The following is a 19,312-nucleotide window of genomic DNA, read 5'->3' on the forward strand; positions in this document are numbered from 1 at the left end:
GAACTTTGAATATCATTGAAGAAAAAAAAAGTTCTGGAAATTGTGCAGAAGGTTAGGAAGACTCAGTCATAATTGAGTACTAGGTTTGGACTGCTGTAAGGAAACCTGCAACCCATTGGAATAGATAAAATATTTTTTTTTTAAATTAAAAAAGCAAAGTCAAATAATTCTTGTGTTGTTCTGAGCAAGGTGATAGAAGTGTTAACACCTCCCTGGTTATTAGGGCTCTTATAACCCAAATTAAAGTGACCATATGAGTTTGCTGACTTCAGTGGCTTTTTGTTTCATATGTAGGATCTTAAAACTTCTAGAGGACTTCTTGATGAAATGAAGAAAACAGCAAATAGCAATGCTAAACAGGTAAGACCATGTATTTATTTGTTCCTATATATAGCAAAGGCTAAATGTTGCTGTGGCAACTTGGCCATAGGATGGTTTAATCCACAGCTTTAAGAGATGAAAAGGTGTGTTCCCTTGGCTGTGGGTCTCATTTCCCTCTGATCTCACAGAAACTCTCTCTCAGTCAGTAGTCCCAAGGCAAAATATCCAGGTTTTGGATGGTATTTTAGTTACAGCTGCCAAGATGATGTGCCACAGTGAGAAAGGGAAATGAAGACAATAAATGTTTCTAAATCACTGAAACAAAAAAAAAGAGGTGAGATTTTTCTTTAATTAGGATCATTAGGGAATTTTTCTTGTGTTGATGGAAATAACATTTCTTTTCAAAGGTTAGGAAGTAATAAGCAGGTCTATAAAAGGACATAAATTTTTAAAAGAAGTAATGAAAATCAGTAATTTTAGGCTTGTGAGTAACTGATATCCCAAGGGATATCAGGTGAGGTTATTTTTGTGCAAGGTGGGACTTACATGAACAGCAGCACAGAGCAAATGACAGAAGTAAATATTCCTCCAGAAATTAAGTAACTGATTTAAATTCTGAGAAACACACTGAAGTGACTCCATGATTTGGGAAATAAAAAAGGGGAAAAAAAGTGTCATGCATAATTACAGTACAGTTTTCATAATCATAAATTAAATGGAAGAATTCGAACTGAGGTAGGTAATAGAACACAGACTCAAGGAAAACTGTTAGATCCCCACAGAATTTATTCTATGAGAGCAGTATTTGCTGTGTTCCTTTGTGGATTGCTCTGTATGGATAATAAGGTTTCAAAAACTGTATGGGTTGTGATGTTTGGTGTTGAACTGGGCTATTGTGCTGATGCACTACTTCTCACCACCATCTTTGGGCAGAAAATTGGTAGTTTTTTGTATGTTTGGTGTTGGCAAAAGAGCCATTAAAATCGGTGTTCTCCTAAACTACTTAATTCTCCCTGTATTAGAGAGTATTTTGAAATTACCTTACAAAAATGTAATTGCCAAGGACCAGTCAGTGGTCTAAACAACTGCCCTGTTTGGAAAACAGCAGTGGTAATGGTGGTAGATACAGCAGTGCACAAATTATCCTTTATTCTTTCCTCTCTGGCATTAGGAACTTTTAGTGCTGGAACCATGAGCTGTTTGGCATTATGTGCATCTTGCTGCTGGTATGTGGAGAGAATGGGGTGAAGTATTTCAATTCAGAGGTTCTAAAAATGTCTTTTCCTAAAGACAAAGGATTCTGTAAGATTAAATACAATTCTAGGGTAATGCTGTTTCCTCTCAGTGTATTAACACCACTTTCTCCTCTTGAGTAGTTTGCTTTTAATACCACACAGATGGTGACAAAGGACTAAAGGAAGAATTGATGAAGTGGGTGGGATGTTCTTAAGTTGCTTTCAAAATCAGGAGTTATGTAAATTGTTTGCTTTCTCATTTATTTGCCCAGGTGATTGAATGGGTTTTGGAGAAGACTGGCAAGTAGAGGCACTGTGTGGATTCTAGTCACACATTTCCAGGAGCTGTGGAGACAGAGCACTTCTGACTAGAGAAGCATTATACTGCCTAATGGCACACACAGATCTGCACACTGAGAGGACTCTGGTCAGTGTAATTGTATAGACTCATTCTTCAAGCACAGAAGCAAGGTTGGAAACTTTTTATACTAAAAGTTTTTAATTTTTTTTTAAATGCAAATGAAAAGAGGTTGTATTGTATATGCATATTTATTATGTTTGTTAAAAGGAATATAGCTTGACTTGGTTTATAAAGTTTTGTATATTTTTCAACCAGTGTATTTGGTTTTTATGTGAATAAAAAACCCCACATATTTAATTTTGATAACTCCTACTTTGTTTAGCCTCTTCGTGTGAAGACCTGTATTCTACTTATTACAGCTTGCTCTTGTATAAACAGCTGTTTACAGCATCGGCCATTAACATTTTATACACTAATTAAGAACAAATCCTATTCTGCAGGTGAAAATAAACATAATTAGAATTTGAATCATAATTATCTTTGTGTTGTAATACAAGGAAGAAAAAAAGCATGGCTTGAAACTTGATGCAAGGTCCCATTAAAGAAAGTTTCGTTGTTTTACAAGCTGAATTTTCAGTATAATTTCCTGCATGCTCTTTGTAACACTCCTTAGAAAAAAATGTCTAAGGAGAGGTCTGAGATTTCTTTTCCTGGAGGAGGAGAAAATCAAAGCAATAGTGGTAATGAGGATGGTGAGAGCTGGGAAAGAGCTGGCATGCCATGCTGAAATATAAGAGAAAAAAGTTTCTACCTGTGTTGCAAACACAGTAAAATACTAAACTTGGCCTCAGTTTGCTTAAGTCTCAGGCATGTACCTGGCTTGTACTAATGTAATTGTTCAACTTAGTATTTTGTTGAGATGAGGAGTTCCTACTAAAACAAATGTACATTACAGCTTTCTGTATAAGGATTTCCTATTTATCATATAAACTAACAGGATTACAACTGATAGAGATGCAGGGCTATTGTTTGCTATATTCTCCTGGTAGGAAAATAGATTAAGCAATACAAATATAAATTAAATGGAATGTTGTGAAAAAGTAATTGAACTAAACAATGTGGAGGTTAGACTTAATACTATAAAATCTATGTTTTCTCTAAAGAGCCTTCCTGATTTTGTGACATTATTCTTTGCTTAATTCTATTTCATGTAAAGCTGAGCCCTAAGGAGGTTTTTCATTTCTAACAGGATCCTGAGTTTAACTATTCTGTTCCTTTGTTCCCAAGTTTACCATTGTCCTGAACTCTACAAGACCTTTTCTAGGTGGGTGTGTACTTGGTTTAACTGCACTCTGAGCTGCAATAGGAGAGGTCTGAAATTATTCTGCTGTGATAGTGGGCTCTAGTGAGTACTGTGTGCATGTAAGCCCAGGACAAACATCACTTCTTAAAAGATGCATTACATTTGTCTGTAGAATGCCACACATCCACAGCATCCCAGTTTTACTGATTTGGTTAAATAGAAATGCAATGAAGAGAGGTATTTAAATAATCACTTAATAAGTGCATGCACAAAATTGCTCCAATGTAATGACTACTAGTGTATGGCTCACATTTCTTTGCATTCAAGATAGAAAACAAGAAAGTGATCAAGACATTAACCTTTCTTAACATCTTATAGTGAATCAAGAAAGTCTCTACTTCGAAACAGAGAGAGAAAAGCTGTAAGATATAGCCTTACCTCTTCAGCCTGAATGCTGATACTTTTGTCTGAATACTAAAGCAAGCCACTGAAAGTTGTATTTTCTACTTAATTTTGGGAATTTTATGTATTTGTAATTAGAAAAACTTTGTAGTTAATAATTATACACAAGTTGATAAGCAAAAGTACAGAAACTCTACTTTTCATAAAATCCTTGAGGCTGCCATGAGCAAAGTAAGTACCTTCAGGAAAGTAATTAATACTTTGAACTGGTTTTCTTGCACCTCAAGTAGAACTCAGTGGTTATTGTTTTAATTAATTCCGTAGCCTCAAAGGCTGGCCTGAAATAATCAGCAGGAAAGCAGTTAGGGAAATATAAGCATTTTGATGTATTGGTTTTTTGCACAATTCCCAGTGCAGAACTAATACATTGCTACCCCATGCCTCATTTGCTGTTTATGTTGGTGGCTTCTTAGGGAAAGTGGTAGCTGGTTTATTATTGTGACTTAATAACACCGTGCCCCATTTGAGTTGTGATAACTGTCCCTTTCCATGCTCTTAACCTACAAAAAAGCAGGCACAGTAATTTGACCTGGTCTGCTGTAACAGCACTAAACCAAATTATTTTACATCTGTTGTAGTTCCAAAACCCCACACTGAGAGTTCATGCAGCTCAGCCAATATGCTGTAACTTTGGTGATACAGAATGTAACATCATCCTTTGCCTCTGAACTGAAGATTATTTTTTTTTGTTTGTGGCTGCTGAACCCCAAATCCAGTCTGCTTTATGCATATTTTGGGCGCTTGCTTTCATGTTTTGCAAGTCAGGATATAAGTCATATTCACCAGTACACATTTAGGGTTTACTCATAATCCATCCATCTTATATAATAAGCACATAACATAGCATAATATAATAACATTATGTATTATATGTAGAAGCACATCATCCATCCATGTTATGGCTTATATTCCCCACAGGATTGGGGTAAGACAGTGTTGATATGGTAGAATTACTTGGTGATATTACTTGTAATATTACAGCAATTACATGATGAACATCACTGGGCTACCACAGAACTTAGCTTGGGTACTAATGCTTGTCCAAATTCACAAACTTCTTTGTCCAAATTCACAGTTCTCCCTTGGAATATGTTTTCTAAATTTGCTTCCTAATGTGTCTAATTATTTACGCAAGCACAGAAATTCTGATGAAGGAAAAAAAATGAAGGTAATCCCATGTGGGAAAAGCAGGTGATTATGTTCAACAAGAAGTTATCATCTTTGTTATTTTTCCCCTCATTCTTTTTAACTAAACTTTTTCCCTGGTTAGTCGAGGGGTTCACTTGTAGCTAGCAGGCTGAGTTTCTCAGAATTTTGTGAGCATATTATAAATATCTGCTCTTTAAAATCAAAGTCACCACTGAATTCAAAAGTGTCCATAGTAGACAGGGTAATAGTGTATGTATATATATCAATATGTAATATGTACTGTATTAATGGTCTCTCTGTATAGTAAACAGACTCACTAAACAGCTAGTTATCAATCTGCCAGTTTGACTTTTATGAAAAATAACATAAATTTAGAAATCAATGATAGTGTAATGATTTGGAGCACATAATTTCTTTAGGCTCTGATTCTGCTTCCACTGAAACCAGAGAAGCTCCAATTAATTACACATGGGTAAGAAGACACTGAGAACCCTTTCAGATGGAAATCAGATCAATTTCCCCTTAAATCAACTGTGCTTCCCAATGTAAAGAGCTGGACGGAGTGTGCTTCCATGTCCTGGGAAGAAGGAATTCTAACATTCTGTGGAGTGAAAACACTTGTTTTGTTATTTGCAAAAGAGCAATTCTAATGGTGTTTATGGTGGTGATTTGCTTGGTAGCACGTCAAGACTTGTGTTCTGATTTTTTAAGTACCTTAAGGGAGATGCTTGTTCCATTTGAAGGGCAGGACTACTAGAAACACCAGTATGATTCCCTGAACACAATCAGATCAGCTTTATTGTCTTTTTTTTAACAAACACCTTAGATCACATTTTTCCAATAACACTTATGTTCCAATATGTATCCAGATCTTTCTAATGATAAAGCTGCTATATAAACTTTCTGATAAGACCGCTCCATTTATAGTCATTATTTTGGGAAAAGAGTAAAGCTCTGGAATACCCCTTTTTAGGATTTCCATGAGGTTCTTCTATCATAACTTGGGTCAGACTGAAAGAACAGGCTTAAATTCCCAGTTAGCTTTTCTATTTGGGCCATTAAGTTAAGAATTAAATCAAAGGGAAAAAAAATAAAAATCTCTTTTCCCATAACCATTCATAAGAGAAAAAAGGCACATGTTGGCCTCAGTCCTTGAATGCAGAAGCTTGAGCAGAAATTTCTGCTTTTTCATTATTTTTTTCGAAGTCTTCTGTTACCACCTAGTCCAGTATAAGCAAAATATTAAGCATTGCAACTTCAGCAGAGGTGTCTGAATGACCTGCCCTGGAACATCCCTGTGGGATTTCAGGGCTTTTTTTAAATTTTATATTTTAAAAAGTCATTCCACCAATACAATTAACAGTTCTCTCAAGTAACAAAATTCTTGACAGAAGCTCTAAAGTTTAAATATATTTTTCCCCAGCCCAAAACCAAAGGACAGCCTTCCAGATACTTTGTACCCAGACAAACTAAGCTCACCTCACAAAAATCCAATAAATGACTTTATTAAATATATTCTTTTCCTCTAAAATATAAATATTCACTATACTCTTATAAATGTGGAGTAGGTTCATATTTCATTTGTCTATCCCATCCAAATATGAATCAGTCCAAAATCTGAAAATGAAGAAATAGCATCTGTAATTATCTTTTTTTTTCTATAAATATATATAATATGATTTTTCTTTGCAAACTGCTTAGTTATTCACTTAGACTTCATATAGTACTGAGCACCTTAGATTACATTTTGTCATTTAATTGTTGGCACTAATATAGGAATTTGTAATATTTACAATGCACATACATGTTAGGTATAACATTCCAGTGATTTGTAAGTGTTAAAAGGAATAAGGAAATAGTGCAGTATAGTTTACATATGTATTTAACCTACCTCCAGAATGCAAGTTTTCACATCAACCTCTGCAACTTTTATAGGAATCTTTGTCCAAATGTTTAAGTTATACTTTGGGACAGCAATAAAAATGTCCTGAACTGGTTTCTAAAGACTTCACACAATAGTTTCCTTGATAAGGTGACGTGAGCTCCTCCTCAGGGTCCTGTCCCCTGCGTACCGACTGCTCTCAGCTTCTCAGATCTGTCCTAGAAGCTTCCAAGCCCAAGGAGTCCCAAGTAACTGCCACAGAAAGCTGGGTGAAAGGCAGTGGTCACTAAATGAGAATGTCCATCTGGAAATTACTGGTAGGTTACATGTTACCTCCTACCTTGTTAATTTACACTAGGAATTAATTTCTAAGTGCAAGTACCATGACAATAAAAACCAAAGTGCAGAGCTGGGTGGGTTCCTCCCTGGTGTGGCTTTGACTCTTGAGAGGTGCTGGGAGTGGGGCTGCTCTTCCAGTGGGGCATTGAGCTGTTCTTCAATGATTATTTTCTGTATTTATTAATTCAGCCCATCATTCTAATATTTTTAATTGGTTTTGATGATTAAGATACCTTTGGAAATCACCATGTTCATATGATATGAATAGACAGCATGACTTATGCTTAACTCTCAAACTTAGCTTAAAAACAACATGGAACCAAAATGTGTTTTTAATTTTCCCCTTTGCCAGCCAAGCAATGCTAAGTTGAAATTTATGTGCTTTCTCAGGAATAAATGTTGTAGTATGAAAATGGAACATCCACAAACATTGAATATATATACCTGTACATTACTGTATATTACTTCCTGTCCTTCAAAGTGTGAATTTAGGGCAAAACTCTAAAAGCAAACAAAACCCCACCTCTGTGTGAAGCTGTTCTTTTTACAAAGGAAGAACAACATAAATGGTATCCCTGTTTTGCTTCTTCCTGCTACTACCAGATCACATGATGCCAGTTTATTACTTCCAGGTGCAAGCTGTTTGTATCATCTCTGATGCTGAAGGTCAGTGTTCCTGCCTGCTTTGTGCTGCTCAAGTAGCTGTGAACAAGGCTGAAACTCAGTGAATCATGTTTTGAGTCACAACTGTTAAGTTGTGTGCAAAACAGTCACTAGTAAGTTGTGGGCATGGAGATGAACATCTTGTATTTCCCCAGCAAGAAATCTGGTCTTGCCAAGTCATGCCCACAGGCACAGTTCCGTGTCAAGGAGTGCTGCTGTCATGTTTCTGCCCTGGTGCATTTTTCTTACTGTTGTGGAGCTACTTTTCAAATTTTTCAAAAACTCATAAAATCAAGTCTTCTTCCTTCCCTACATTTGTTCTTCAGTGAAGACCACACAACCACCCTTGTCTGAGCAAAGGGGGTGACTCAGCAGGGGTAGGAGGACAGGAAGCTTAGTATGGCTTTCTACTGGAAAACTGCCCTGGAGATTTACTGGCAAAAGCTTTATCATGCCTCAGCATGAATTCAGGTAACTTTTACCTGAGCTGGGGCTCCCAGATAGCTGAAACTCATTAAGCTATTCTGGGAAGTCACTATAAAAATGCATCCTGTGTTCATTAACAAAGGACACTCCTGCCTATGTGCCCCTAACAGCTGGCTCTCAGTACCATCCCCGTGGCTGGTCCTGTTTGGCTCCATCACTAGGGATGTGGGTGATGTGGTTACTGCTTAATGTGAAACTGTCCCCTGGCAGGGGCCCTCCAGCTGTTCCCTGACCACAGCTGGATTGCTTCAGTGTCCAACTCAAAGGTGTGTATTTGCAGGCTCTGCTGGGTATTCATGCAACAGGCTCTGGCAGAGCTCTAAAAGAAAAATCTTCTGTAAGAGGTGCACAGATTGTAACTGAAAAAACCTTTTAGGTAATGGAACAATCTTGTTTAGAGGATTTCTCCCCAACCAACCTTGGCTTGCATCACAACCAACAAGTGCTCTTGTCTGCATAGCCCTTTACTTACTCTATATAGACAAGTACATTGAAATAGGCACAATTTATGATTCTGAAACATTTACACATATGGTACTACACGTTTTTACGGTCTCATATGGGATTTTAAAATCCCATTATTTACAATGAAATCCCTCGTCTTCCCTGTCATGTAATCTCTTTAGCTGGTCAAAATGATACCTGGGCCTTGGGAGGACTGCAGAAATGACCAAGGCCCAGTCCTGAGTCCCAGGCTGGTGTCTGCTGCCAGCTGGGACATGTTGCTGCTGTTGACTGTACTTCAGATTAGTGTGGTTACCCAGTCTCTCTTTGAAGAAACAGATGGATCCCACTTACGCCACCAAGCCCAGTCTTGTGATCTTTGCTGACAGGAAGGAATGAATGATGAAAACAATTGGTTTTGGACAGGAATGAAGATCCAGTTGCTGAAAGTACAGAAAAACAAATCAAGCTGAGAATTATTAATTAGATTACAGCTCAAACAAGAAATCACTCACTGAATACTCAAACTGCTGTCTGGTATTTTGAACAGGCTTCTATTAATAACAACCCTTCTTTACAACATACTGTTTTTCCTTTGCATTTAGCTGCAAATATTCAGGTTGCTAAAACTAATAAGCGTCTTGGGAGCAGGTGAGATCCTGGTGCCTCTGGCCTTGTATCCATCTGCGTGAGCAGCAGAAAACTGAATCAGATGCTGCAAGCAGCTTTCCAAGAGGCTCAACCCCTCCATCTTTTTTGGCCATTTCTGCCTGGGATGTGGTGGGACTGCTCTGTCTGATGCCCAGTGCATCTGCTGTTGGTGCAGCTGAAGTACCTTCAGCTGGTGCTGCACAGTTGCTTCTCTGTTCTCACAGCTAGCAGTGAGACTGAACTCAGACTTTGTTTTCCACAGTCATGGTTCAGCTGATCTCACCACACACTTGCTAATAAGCATGACAGGCTTGTCAGTGTGCACAGAAGCCCAACAATAGGGTCACATCAAAACAAACCGTTTGCCTTTCGCGGTGGTGCATTCTGCCCCCCACCTTCTTTTTCCAGGCTGCACTGCAATCTGAGAAATGTTCCTTAGGCCTCGCCTTGAAAAGCAGCACCTGGGCTCATCTCTTCTTGAGCTTATCAGAAACACCATCTGCTCCCAGGAACTGCTGCTGTCTAACGAGCTCGTTTTCCTTATGAACAACGTTGGAAACTATTCTCCTTGCCTGAATGGCATAACATTCCTGTTCTCACGCTTTCAAAGAAAGTGCTGACCCAAACTGTGGCCAGGATGAAACACTGCTATGACTAAAGCCCACTCTCTTGTGAGTCTATAAACAGCAGTCCAAAATGAGACCCTTTGAGCTCTCCTGAAGTGCAGCAGTTGTGACCAGCACCTCCCTCTGAGTGGGATCTCTCAGAGCCAGAGAACTCTCAGGTTTGCTGTACTTGGAGGATCACCAAAGAATGATGAGTCCTGGGCTGGTACCCTCACTCCTCAAGGCCCAACCCTCCACCCGTTGGGAGATGCAGAAGAATCTTAAGTGAGTATTTCACTGACCTCTGAGGGGAATTTTACACAGGTACCTTGCGTGCACTGACTCTTTCTGTCTCTGCGCATGCACCTGTGCATATGCTATGGCAAATCTGGGAGAAATGCTGCTTGCATAGATGTTTAAGTAGCTTAGATATCTCAGTACATTAGGACTGTAAGTAAGGTTAAGTCATAAATTGTAAGCTAAGTTAAATGCTGCTGAGTGTTGTTCTTCTCTTGAGTTGCTGCGTTCAACTTCTAAGTCCTAAATTGGGTTAAATGCTGTTATTCACTCTGTTAAATTGTTACGGTTAAGTTATAATTTAACTTAGGTATAAGTTAAGTGTTGTTCCTTTGTTAAATTGTTAGGTTTAAGGTATAAGTTAAGTTAAAGTACTGTAAAGTTTGAGTGCTGCTAAGCTTTAGGCTGTATTCCTTTTTATCCTTGCCTTCACCATCCTTTTGTCACAAGCACCTTAATACACACACACGACCCCCATAGATAGTTCTCAGTTCATTTCTGTTTTGATTGCCTGGATTTTATTTTGTTTTGTTTTGTTGTTGCTTGTTTTTCCTTGGTGTGCCTTGTCTTATAGGTAGTAGACTGAATCTTGCCAACGAACTCTGTCATGCTGTTGCTAAATATTTAACCTGGTTTTTACTGATACCCTTGCTTTTTTAAGTGATCTCACACACTTGTAACACCTTTCCAGCAATCATGTATCAACTTTATTGACAGCTAGTAAGAAATTCCCTTCAAAAGCCTGACAATAAGCAGTTCGCAGAGTATGTGCTAACAAAGATGATGTTTAGAACTAAGCACCCACCATGTTTGGGAATTGCTGAAAAAATCTGTGAGGAAAGACCATTTACATTCATAATTAATGGATCTAAACTGCTCATTGGAATATGCACCTTATTTTTAGGCATTGTGACAGTTTAGAGGCCTACTCAGACAGTTTGCACTACATCTGTAGCTTCTTTTTTTTAAGTAACTACATGTTCAGAAACACCTAAAACATAGCTTGTTGTCATAACATGAAGCCTCTATGTGTACCTCAGACTTAATAAGGTCTCATTCTTAAGTTCTTTCACCCTCAATCATTTAAAAAGTGAAATGGATACATCCAAAAATTTTAACATCTGGCTATTTAGAGGTATAGTTTGTTCATAAATGTGACAAATATTTCTCTTTATATGGTTCTACAATTTTAACTGTCTTTTTTTTAATCTCCTTCTAAAGCCCAATCATCATGCTGTACTAGAAAGCACAGTGTCTAAATACTGGTACTGGAGCCTGGCACTGGCCAACTCTTAGAATAGAACAAAAAAGAATAAAGTATTTCAGTTGGAAGGGACCTACAGCACTCATCTAGTCCAACTTCTGTACCCCCACAGCCTGTAGGACCACCAAAGGGATGGTAACATGCATCCCCCTTTGCTAAATGCAGTACTTACAATTTCTCCATCTTTTTCTCCAAAGTCTAAATAAAGCATCCTTATCCCATCATCTGAGGACATTTTCAGTTTTTCATAGGGATATTGTGCAATTGTCTTGGAGAAGGCACCATCTTGTGGTTCGGTTGTAAGAGAGAATCCATGTTCATAATGGATGGTCAAGCGGCACTCCTGGCTTTTGTATGTGCAAGCTGGAGAAGAAATCAAAATTTAGTCTGTCACATTCTTAAAAGCAGTTCTTCATGTTGCAGCATACATCTACATGCTGACAAAAACCAGTGTACTTATGTTTAAGAAGGCTCAGACTGGTGTTTGCTCCTTCCAAACCTTGGCAAAGTCACAGCTACTCTTCTTGTTGCATCTGACAGACACAGCCAAAATCAATAAACATGGCACACAATGCATGAGAAAATTAGAAGCTGTAAAGGGTTTCCCTAAAGTATTTTGACAAAGATGAAGACACTCCTGAGTCCTCATTAGTGTCATGGTAATTGAAAAAGGGTGCAGATAATTGTATATAATAGCTACTGCAGCAGAAAGTCTGTGTCTTCCCCTCAGCTCTGAAACAAAGGCCATGATCCAAATTAAAGAATGAAGAGTTTTGGTGTTCACATCCCAAGTTCTCTATTCCATCACCTTCCTATGAACAGTTCTGCCAAGAAGGATCCTTGGCACTGGGATAAAAGCACTGTGATAAAAGAAGGGGCTGATGCCTTTCTCTTTCTTTTGGAAAGAATGGCATCCATGTCATGGTGCTGAGGAGATGGACCTGTCCTTGAGCTGGTTCCCACTGAGCTCTCTGGTTGGTTTGCACATCGGAGGCCCTCAGAGAGCATCCTAAGCTCCCTGTGGGGGACGGGGCCTCACAGCAGACAGGCAGGAGCCCCCTGCTCAGCAGCACGTGGCTCTACCTGAGCTTTGAGAAACCAGAGCTGCCCTTTGGCATGGGTGGATTTGTGCTTTGGCTCCTGCTCACACATTTTTAGGGAAAGTGAAGATAACATTAGACATTAACAGCCCTGCCAACTGTAGGACTAACGGGGAGGACTGCAAAGTCTGGGGGCACTCAAGAGAAGGGCCCAGCCTCAAGCCCCAGAGCCACCCCAGGCTTATAGCTACCTGGCCAAACAGGGCATCACTGCAGAGCATGTGCAGCCAAGTATGTTTATTCCAGTTGATTTTGCATTTACAGAAGTGCTGAGAAGTGACACCTTGATGTTCAGGAGGGAAATGACTACCCATCAAAATGAGGTTATTAGACTGGTTTCTGGTTTTCTACTCTTCTCTAGTGTACAGAGCTGGGTGAATAAATGACTGATTCACACTTGTGAATGTTCCAGTCCTCTTCTGCCTCCTCCCTCTGCAGGAGAAACTCTGCTGGGCTCATGGAAGTCTCCTGAATATCAGAAAAATGCTCTTTTCTGTGGGTTTCTGGGCAAACCTCTGACAATCACTCCTCTGTGACATGCAGGCCTCCATGGCTGACTACATAACTGAAAACAAATCCAAAAGTCAGCATGACAGTGACTGTGTGACTGCACAAAGGTACCGCACCAGCTGGGACTGGCTCAGAACCTGACAGTATTTTAAACACACAGAATCCTAAACTCACACATTTTTTAAAATTAATCACCTCTAGCAGAAGGAATGTGAACTGCCACGAGCATCACAGGAGGGGTGTGGAGCTGTGGCGCTGCAGGTGTTACTCACATGTGGTGATTTCTGTGATGAGCTCTGCAGAATTGTGGCAGCCCTGCACTACACTCCTTGTCCACAGTGAGAGGTCTCGACTGGTCTCAGTCCTGAACAGATGGGTTTCAATCCCTTGTCTTGTACCGGTACGGGTTGCAAAAGACAAATCCACCCCTGACTTCGGTGAGCCTTTTCCTGGGCCAGAATGAACCAACCTGCAATTGGATTTGAAAACACATCAGGGAATTCTAACAACAGTGCACTGCACCAAAATCCCCACCTGAGCACAGCTCTGCTCTGCACATTCCTAAATACATGTGGCTGGGAGCCTGAGAACTTGCATCTCCTCTATATTCATGCAGAAGAGTGAAGGCCCAAGGCAGTGAGCACAGAAGCAGCTGGACATACAGGCGATGACATGGATGTCCCAAAATTTCTTAATGAATTGTACAAAACACCCCTTTGGATAAGGAACTGAGAGACCTCCCTGACTGGTCTGTGGTGATGGAGTCTGGTCCACAGATACGAGTGCTGGCTCAGATGAGGCAGCTGACTCCAGCTTCCACTATGAAGCAGCATTTCCTCTAAAGCTTAAACATCTGCCATCAAACTCAGTGATAAATACTCTTGAGTAAAGAAGCTCTTCAAAATATGTAGATGCCAAAATACTGTCTTGTACTTACTTTTCCCATAAGGAACCTGTAAAAGGCAAAATGTTGCAGCTACATATAATCTGGAATTCTCTCACATTTGTCTGCAATTAAGTTTTTTGCCCAGCATCAACAGCTGATCTCCTGCGGCCAGGAAAGGCTTGTTCATCTGGGCAAACAAAAATGGCAGGGAATACTTTTGAGTGAGAAAATCAATACCTCATAAAAATTAATTCTTCCTTTAATCTGCCCTTTTATGTTGGTTTTTTTTTTCCCCTCTAGAAGTGTGGACAGTCAACACAGAATTCACTCAGGGACGCAACACTGATTCATCTGAAAAGAATAATCCAGGGGAGCTCATCACTCTGAGATTTGGAGACTAACCCTCAGAGGCAATTGCAAAATGGAATTTGTCTGAAAAGCTTATTTCTGTCTTCTGCCTTCTGTTTCCCTTTCTATAGGCAAACAATATACTTCGTAGGAATCTATAAAGTATGTGGCATGGTAGTAGAACACTTGTGCTAAAGGATAAAACATTAAATTAAACTAATCTTCTGAATGCTAATTTACCCTCAAATTATTGTTTTGCATCAGCACGAACAGTTCCTGTTAGCTAACACTGTAAGACTATGCCACCAAACAGGAATATTTTAATAGAAAAAAGCAGAAAGGAAAGAAAAAGCACAACTTTAGCTTTTCAGTTATTGAACACCAGCCACAGGGCATCTGAAATTTTCCCCAATTCCCTGACAGTCCATGCTGACATTTGGGATGCACATTGTGCCAAACAGATGCACCCCTCTTTCATACCCCACTACAAGATTTGCAAGATTTTTTCATGCTCAAGTTCATGGAAACTTTCTTTGGATTTTGAGCATCCAACTTGATTTTATGGTCCCAAGAGCTCCTGGGAAGTGAGACACAGAGTATCCTGGTCAGACATGCCCTGCCCTGTGTCTGGGCAGGACAAGAAGGGCTTTTTTCCCTCTAGAAAGGCTGAGTTAATGCCCCACTCAGCTTTGATACTCAGGGCCTCCTATCTGCACTATGGGCAGATTTTCCAGCTGGGGACTGAGTGGCAAACAAACAAACCAAAAATTTTAATTCCCTTTCATTCGGTGTGAGAGGGTACAAACTCTGAGGGGAAGCCACATCTTGATACTTAAGGCAGGAATCAGGGAACTGACATCTCCAGTGACATGTGCTGCTGTCTGTCCCTGGCCGGTCACCCAGGCACAGGCATGGCCACTGCTCTCATGCTGCCTTCTGCTACTGGGCTGTGGAAAAGCAGCCTGGAAAATCACAAGTTTGTCATTAGAAATAAAACTATTTCACCTTTTTCCTGGGTCATCTCCTTTATGCAGTGCTCATCAGCTGTACTAAAAATAATTTTCTATTATTTATGTTACCAAATACATAACAAACAGATGGTTCCAATGTTTGATTTCCTTCCAAAACACACAGCACCACTACCCACTCCCCCACACCTTCATGCTGTATCCATAGTACTCTATTGTAGGTTTTTCAGCATATGGATAGAATGAAGATGTACTTTACAAATTAAAGTATGTGAACACATCCAACATGAACATTGATTCTTGCCTGCCTTTTCTTATTATCTCCTCATTATTAAAAATCCAGTCTCACTATTTAAAAATGGTTTTCCATCAAGCAACTCCAGATCATGCTTTGGAAAGTCATGCACTTAAACATGAACTAGACAAACATGCAGGAGGACATTTGATAGTATTTATGTACCAGCTGTCAGTACTGATGTATTTGGGTACAGGTCAAAGGATTCCCAAGCTTTAATAGAGTTGTATTCATGTGAGCCATTTCATTTACATAGAAGATATTTTATTCAAAAGGCCACAAAGATACCTTAAAAGGCAAAAAATAGCCTGAGAAACCTCACAGAAGGCTTCCCTCGCTCCTGCCTCCCATCACCCTGACTGCAGGGGAGGTTGTGTGTGTGGTGTGTGCTGCACCCCAGAGCCGAAGAAGCACACCAGGCCCTGCTCTGGTAATATTCACCCGCAGCCTTTGAAGGTTTCTCTGCTCCGTGGAGGTTTCTGGGGGAATCTCTGAGCACCGGAGCCCGAGAACTGAGCCCCGAGCGCCGCAGGCTCCGCCCGGCACAGCAGAGCCGCGAGAGGGCAGGAGAAGGCTGGGCACGGCCGGGTGTCCCGGCACGGCTGAAAAACGCAACCCTTGGCACGCTCCCGGCAGCCAGGGAGACACTTTTAATCTTCTCTCATTTCTCCCTTGTCTCTCTATATTTCGGAGACCTTTATAACTATTCTTTGCAAACGTGTGATAGCAAGATGGATATGGTCCAACATGAAGTGCCGGTGCAGGGTGGGATGCACTGGGACCTGCTGCTCATCCTAATACTATGGGAAGAGTTTCAACAATTTACTGCAACAGCCAGATCTAATGGCCTCTTCAGAAAGGACAGTGAGACCAGCACTGACATTCAAAGGAAGCCTTCAGCTGCTCACTTGAGATTTATCTCAGAAGAGACCACGCTACAAATGCATCAACACTCGTGCAGCTCTGCTGGTTAGAACACCACTGCCATCTGACCTTTCCTATGTCACCCTGACTTAGCATTTGAAACCTGCCCTGGAATGGCTGTACTCCTTGGAAACCTATGCACATGCTCACAATTCATCTGCATGGAGGGAACCACAATCCCCCTCCCTGCCTTGCGAAGACAAGCAGAGAACTTGCACAGCACCTCATACACCTCATGGCTCTCAGGGCACCCAGTTCTCTCTGCCTGTCCCTCTGCCCACTTGACCAGATGACTCATCAGTGCCCTAACTCCTTCCCCATCTTTTCATGTCATTAGCTATCAAACTGCTTTAATACTTTCTGGTTACAGATCTCGGCTGTATACAAAAGCTCCTTACCTGATCTTTAATCAGAGCCCAACATGGGCTGCTTTTTTTTTTCCTTTCCTTTCATATCTGGCTATGGTAGATAATGGAATTTGATTGCAAACATATAAGATGTAATTACTTAAGCCCCATTCCCATGCTAGAGGGAGGCACTGTTATTCAGGCATAAGGAAACACTGAAACAGAGATAATGACAAAAAGGTCCTTGGAGTCAGGGCTGTGTGCCAGCTCCCGTGCCTCCCCGTGCAGAGATTTAAAGGAACAACTTAAATCTGATCTCAGTTTTATTTGAGCTATTATTTATATTCCACACAAAGCTGGAAAAGACTGATGGGAAAATATTTTTAGGTCTTAATGGCATCCATAGGTTGTAGGCAAACTTACCAACAAACAAGAAGGGCATGTTGAAATTTTGCTATTAAAGGACTGTGAGAAAATTGTAATCCTTCTACCACTTTCCAATTTTCTCTGCTCATTATGTCTTGGGTAGATTAAGCATGACTCTGTACAGTATCTGGCACTAAAGTTTTCCAGTTTCAGCAGCTTTTCAAATATGCATTAGCTAAGCAAAAATGTTTTCCCAAGGACTCATAGAAATCTGAAAGATGGGAGCAGCTAAGATTACAACATGTGCTCTGCAAACTTTCCAGGTGAAAAGTTCTAAATTGCACTGATCAATGCACAGAGGGGATTAAAAAACTCATCACGAGGAGGGGAATCATTGACCGAGAATGAACACAGCAGTCAATACCACCAGCAAACCCACTGTATTTTTTTGTTATAACCGTACTCAGTGTGACAGGTCATAAAAGCAGGACCCTGCAGGGTTTTAATCAAAATCATCCAAAACAGGAGGTGTAATGATTTAGGGAATCTGTCCATTGATGTGATCTGCTCACCTTGGAGATTCATGCATATATGTGTATTTATCACATTGTGACTCCATTCTGAATGACAAGTTCTGTATAGTTGCTGTCTTTTTATCTGGGTGTTAAATTCAGTGATATTAGTAAGAAATAAGGGCTGTCAGGAGGTCACCCAGCACATCCTCCTTCACAGAGCAGGGCTAACTGTGCTGTGTGTCACCCATCCTTCAAAGTCCCCAGGACTGCACACCTTTCCCAGAGAACCTAATCCAGTACCTCACCAATTCCCTGGCACAAGTGCAGTCAACTATGTCCTGTTGTGTTCAGGAAAGATCTAGAAAAGATACTCCTCTGTCCTCATTGTGTCTTATCTTCATACCTGAAAATACTGACATGTGTTCCATGGACTTCTTTAGATTAAACTACTAGGGTTTCTTAAGTGTTCACCTACTGATGGTGTATCTATGTTACATATTTGCATTGCTTTCTTCTAGACCTTCCACAGTTAACTGGCATCTTTTTGGAAGTGCATTGCCTCTCATAAACATGGAGTATCACCTGAGGCCTTACTCATTCTCTGTAGTTAGGTATGATTACTACATCTGCCCAAAATGCAACACCTCTTTTATAACCCAAGCTGATTGTCTTTATTTTCCCCTCTCAAAAACATAACACGTTAGAGTCAAGCAATTTTATCACAGTGCTCAGGTGCTTCCTGGCAGAGCAACTACTTTGTTGCTCATATTCCATGACAAAACAGCAGAGGTGATTACTCCCCAGCACTGAACTTTGCACCTGTCCTTTCTGAACTGTGCCCTGGCTTTCTTACAGACCATCCTGCCTTACTTTCTTCCCAGTGTGTAAAGACCCTTCAGCAGCCTGACACATGCTGCACAGCTTCTCATTCCCTTCCAGCACTAAGACCAATGTTTTTCCCCTCAGGCAGGTGTCCCATCAGACATGGAGATGACCATCCCCACCCAAGGCAAGCCCATCTGCAATCAAATGTGACCGCTTGAGACAAAATAATTAAGTAACAGGCCCCAAGATGTGGACTTAGATTGTTTGATGCAGTAAACTGGTCTCACTGATGATGGGGGCTGATGATACTCACCAAGGAGTTATCTTTACACATGACGATGTGTGGCCAGGAAGAGGCAGGGTGCACTGCAAGATCTCCAGTCACTTTAAGGAGGATTTGGGCCCACATGAAAATGAAACCCCGAAAAAAAGGGGAGAAAGTGTATCACCTTCTGCTGGGGCGCTCTTTCTTCTCAAACTCTAAGGCTTAGTGACACATCTGGACACAGGCTCCAGCTGCAATACTTTACCCAGCTTTCACTGGGACTTACCACCTGGAATTGTCAACATCCAGCACTACACCATGCAAGCACGCTGCAAAGCTGGTGTCTCTCACAGCATGTTACAGCAACAAAGGGGAAGTCAGTAGCTGGCTTCCCAGGAAGTCTGAAAGCTTTGTCATGGGTAGGTAGACTGGGACAAACAACCATCAATGTAAATCAGTGAGTTCAATTTTATTTTTTTAACATAATGACTTAGCAGCAAAGCCTCAGTTCATTTGGGGAGAGACAGAGAACAAAAATCAACTAATGAGAGTGCAGTAAAA

At 40.5% G+C, this 19,312-nt stretch overlaps 2 protein-coding genes across 2 annotated transcripts in view; one reads left to right on the forward strand and one right to left on the reverse strand.

The window, feature by feature from the left end:
* LOC121668412 (MDM2 binding protein) overlaps nt 1-2,385 on the forward strand; it is a gene marked incomplete at its 5' end in the record, with an annotated part of 31,089 nt that extends 28,704 nt beyond the window's left edge. The window contains 2 exons of the mRNA XM_042036186.1: nt 295-360; nt 1,829-2,385. Of these exons, the coding sequence (XP_041892120.1) occupies nt 295-360; nt 1,829-1,864 (102 nt within the window). The remainder of the gene's footprint in view (nt 1-294; nt 361-1,828) is intronic.
* Nucleotides 2,386-5,542: 3,157 nt separating this feature from the next.
* Nucleotides 5,543-19,312, reverse strand: part of SNTB1 (syntrophin beta 1) — a 110,270-nt gene continuing 96,500 nt past the window's right edge. Inside the window, exons 5-7 of the mRNA XM_042036479.1 lie at nt 13,285-13,481; nt 11,575-11,765; nt 5,543-9,028 (exon numbers count right to left, since the gene is read on the reverse strand). Coding sequence (XP_041892413.1) covers nt 8,936-9,028; nt 11,575-11,765; nt 13,285-13,481 — 481 coding nt within the window. The 3' untranslated portion in view covers nt 5,543-8,935. The remainder of the gene's footprint in view (nt 9,029-11,574; nt 11,766-13,284; nt 13,482-19,312) is intronic.

This window comes from Corvus kubaryi, unplaced genomic scaffold, assembly GCF_017639235.1.
Source record: "Corvus kubaryi isolate FWS band 111438036 unplaced genomic scaffold, C.kubaryi_AGA036_p1.0 37385, whole genome shotgun sequence".
NCBI lineage: Eukaryota > Metazoa > Chordata > Aves > Passeriformes > Corvidae > Corvus > Corvus kubaryi.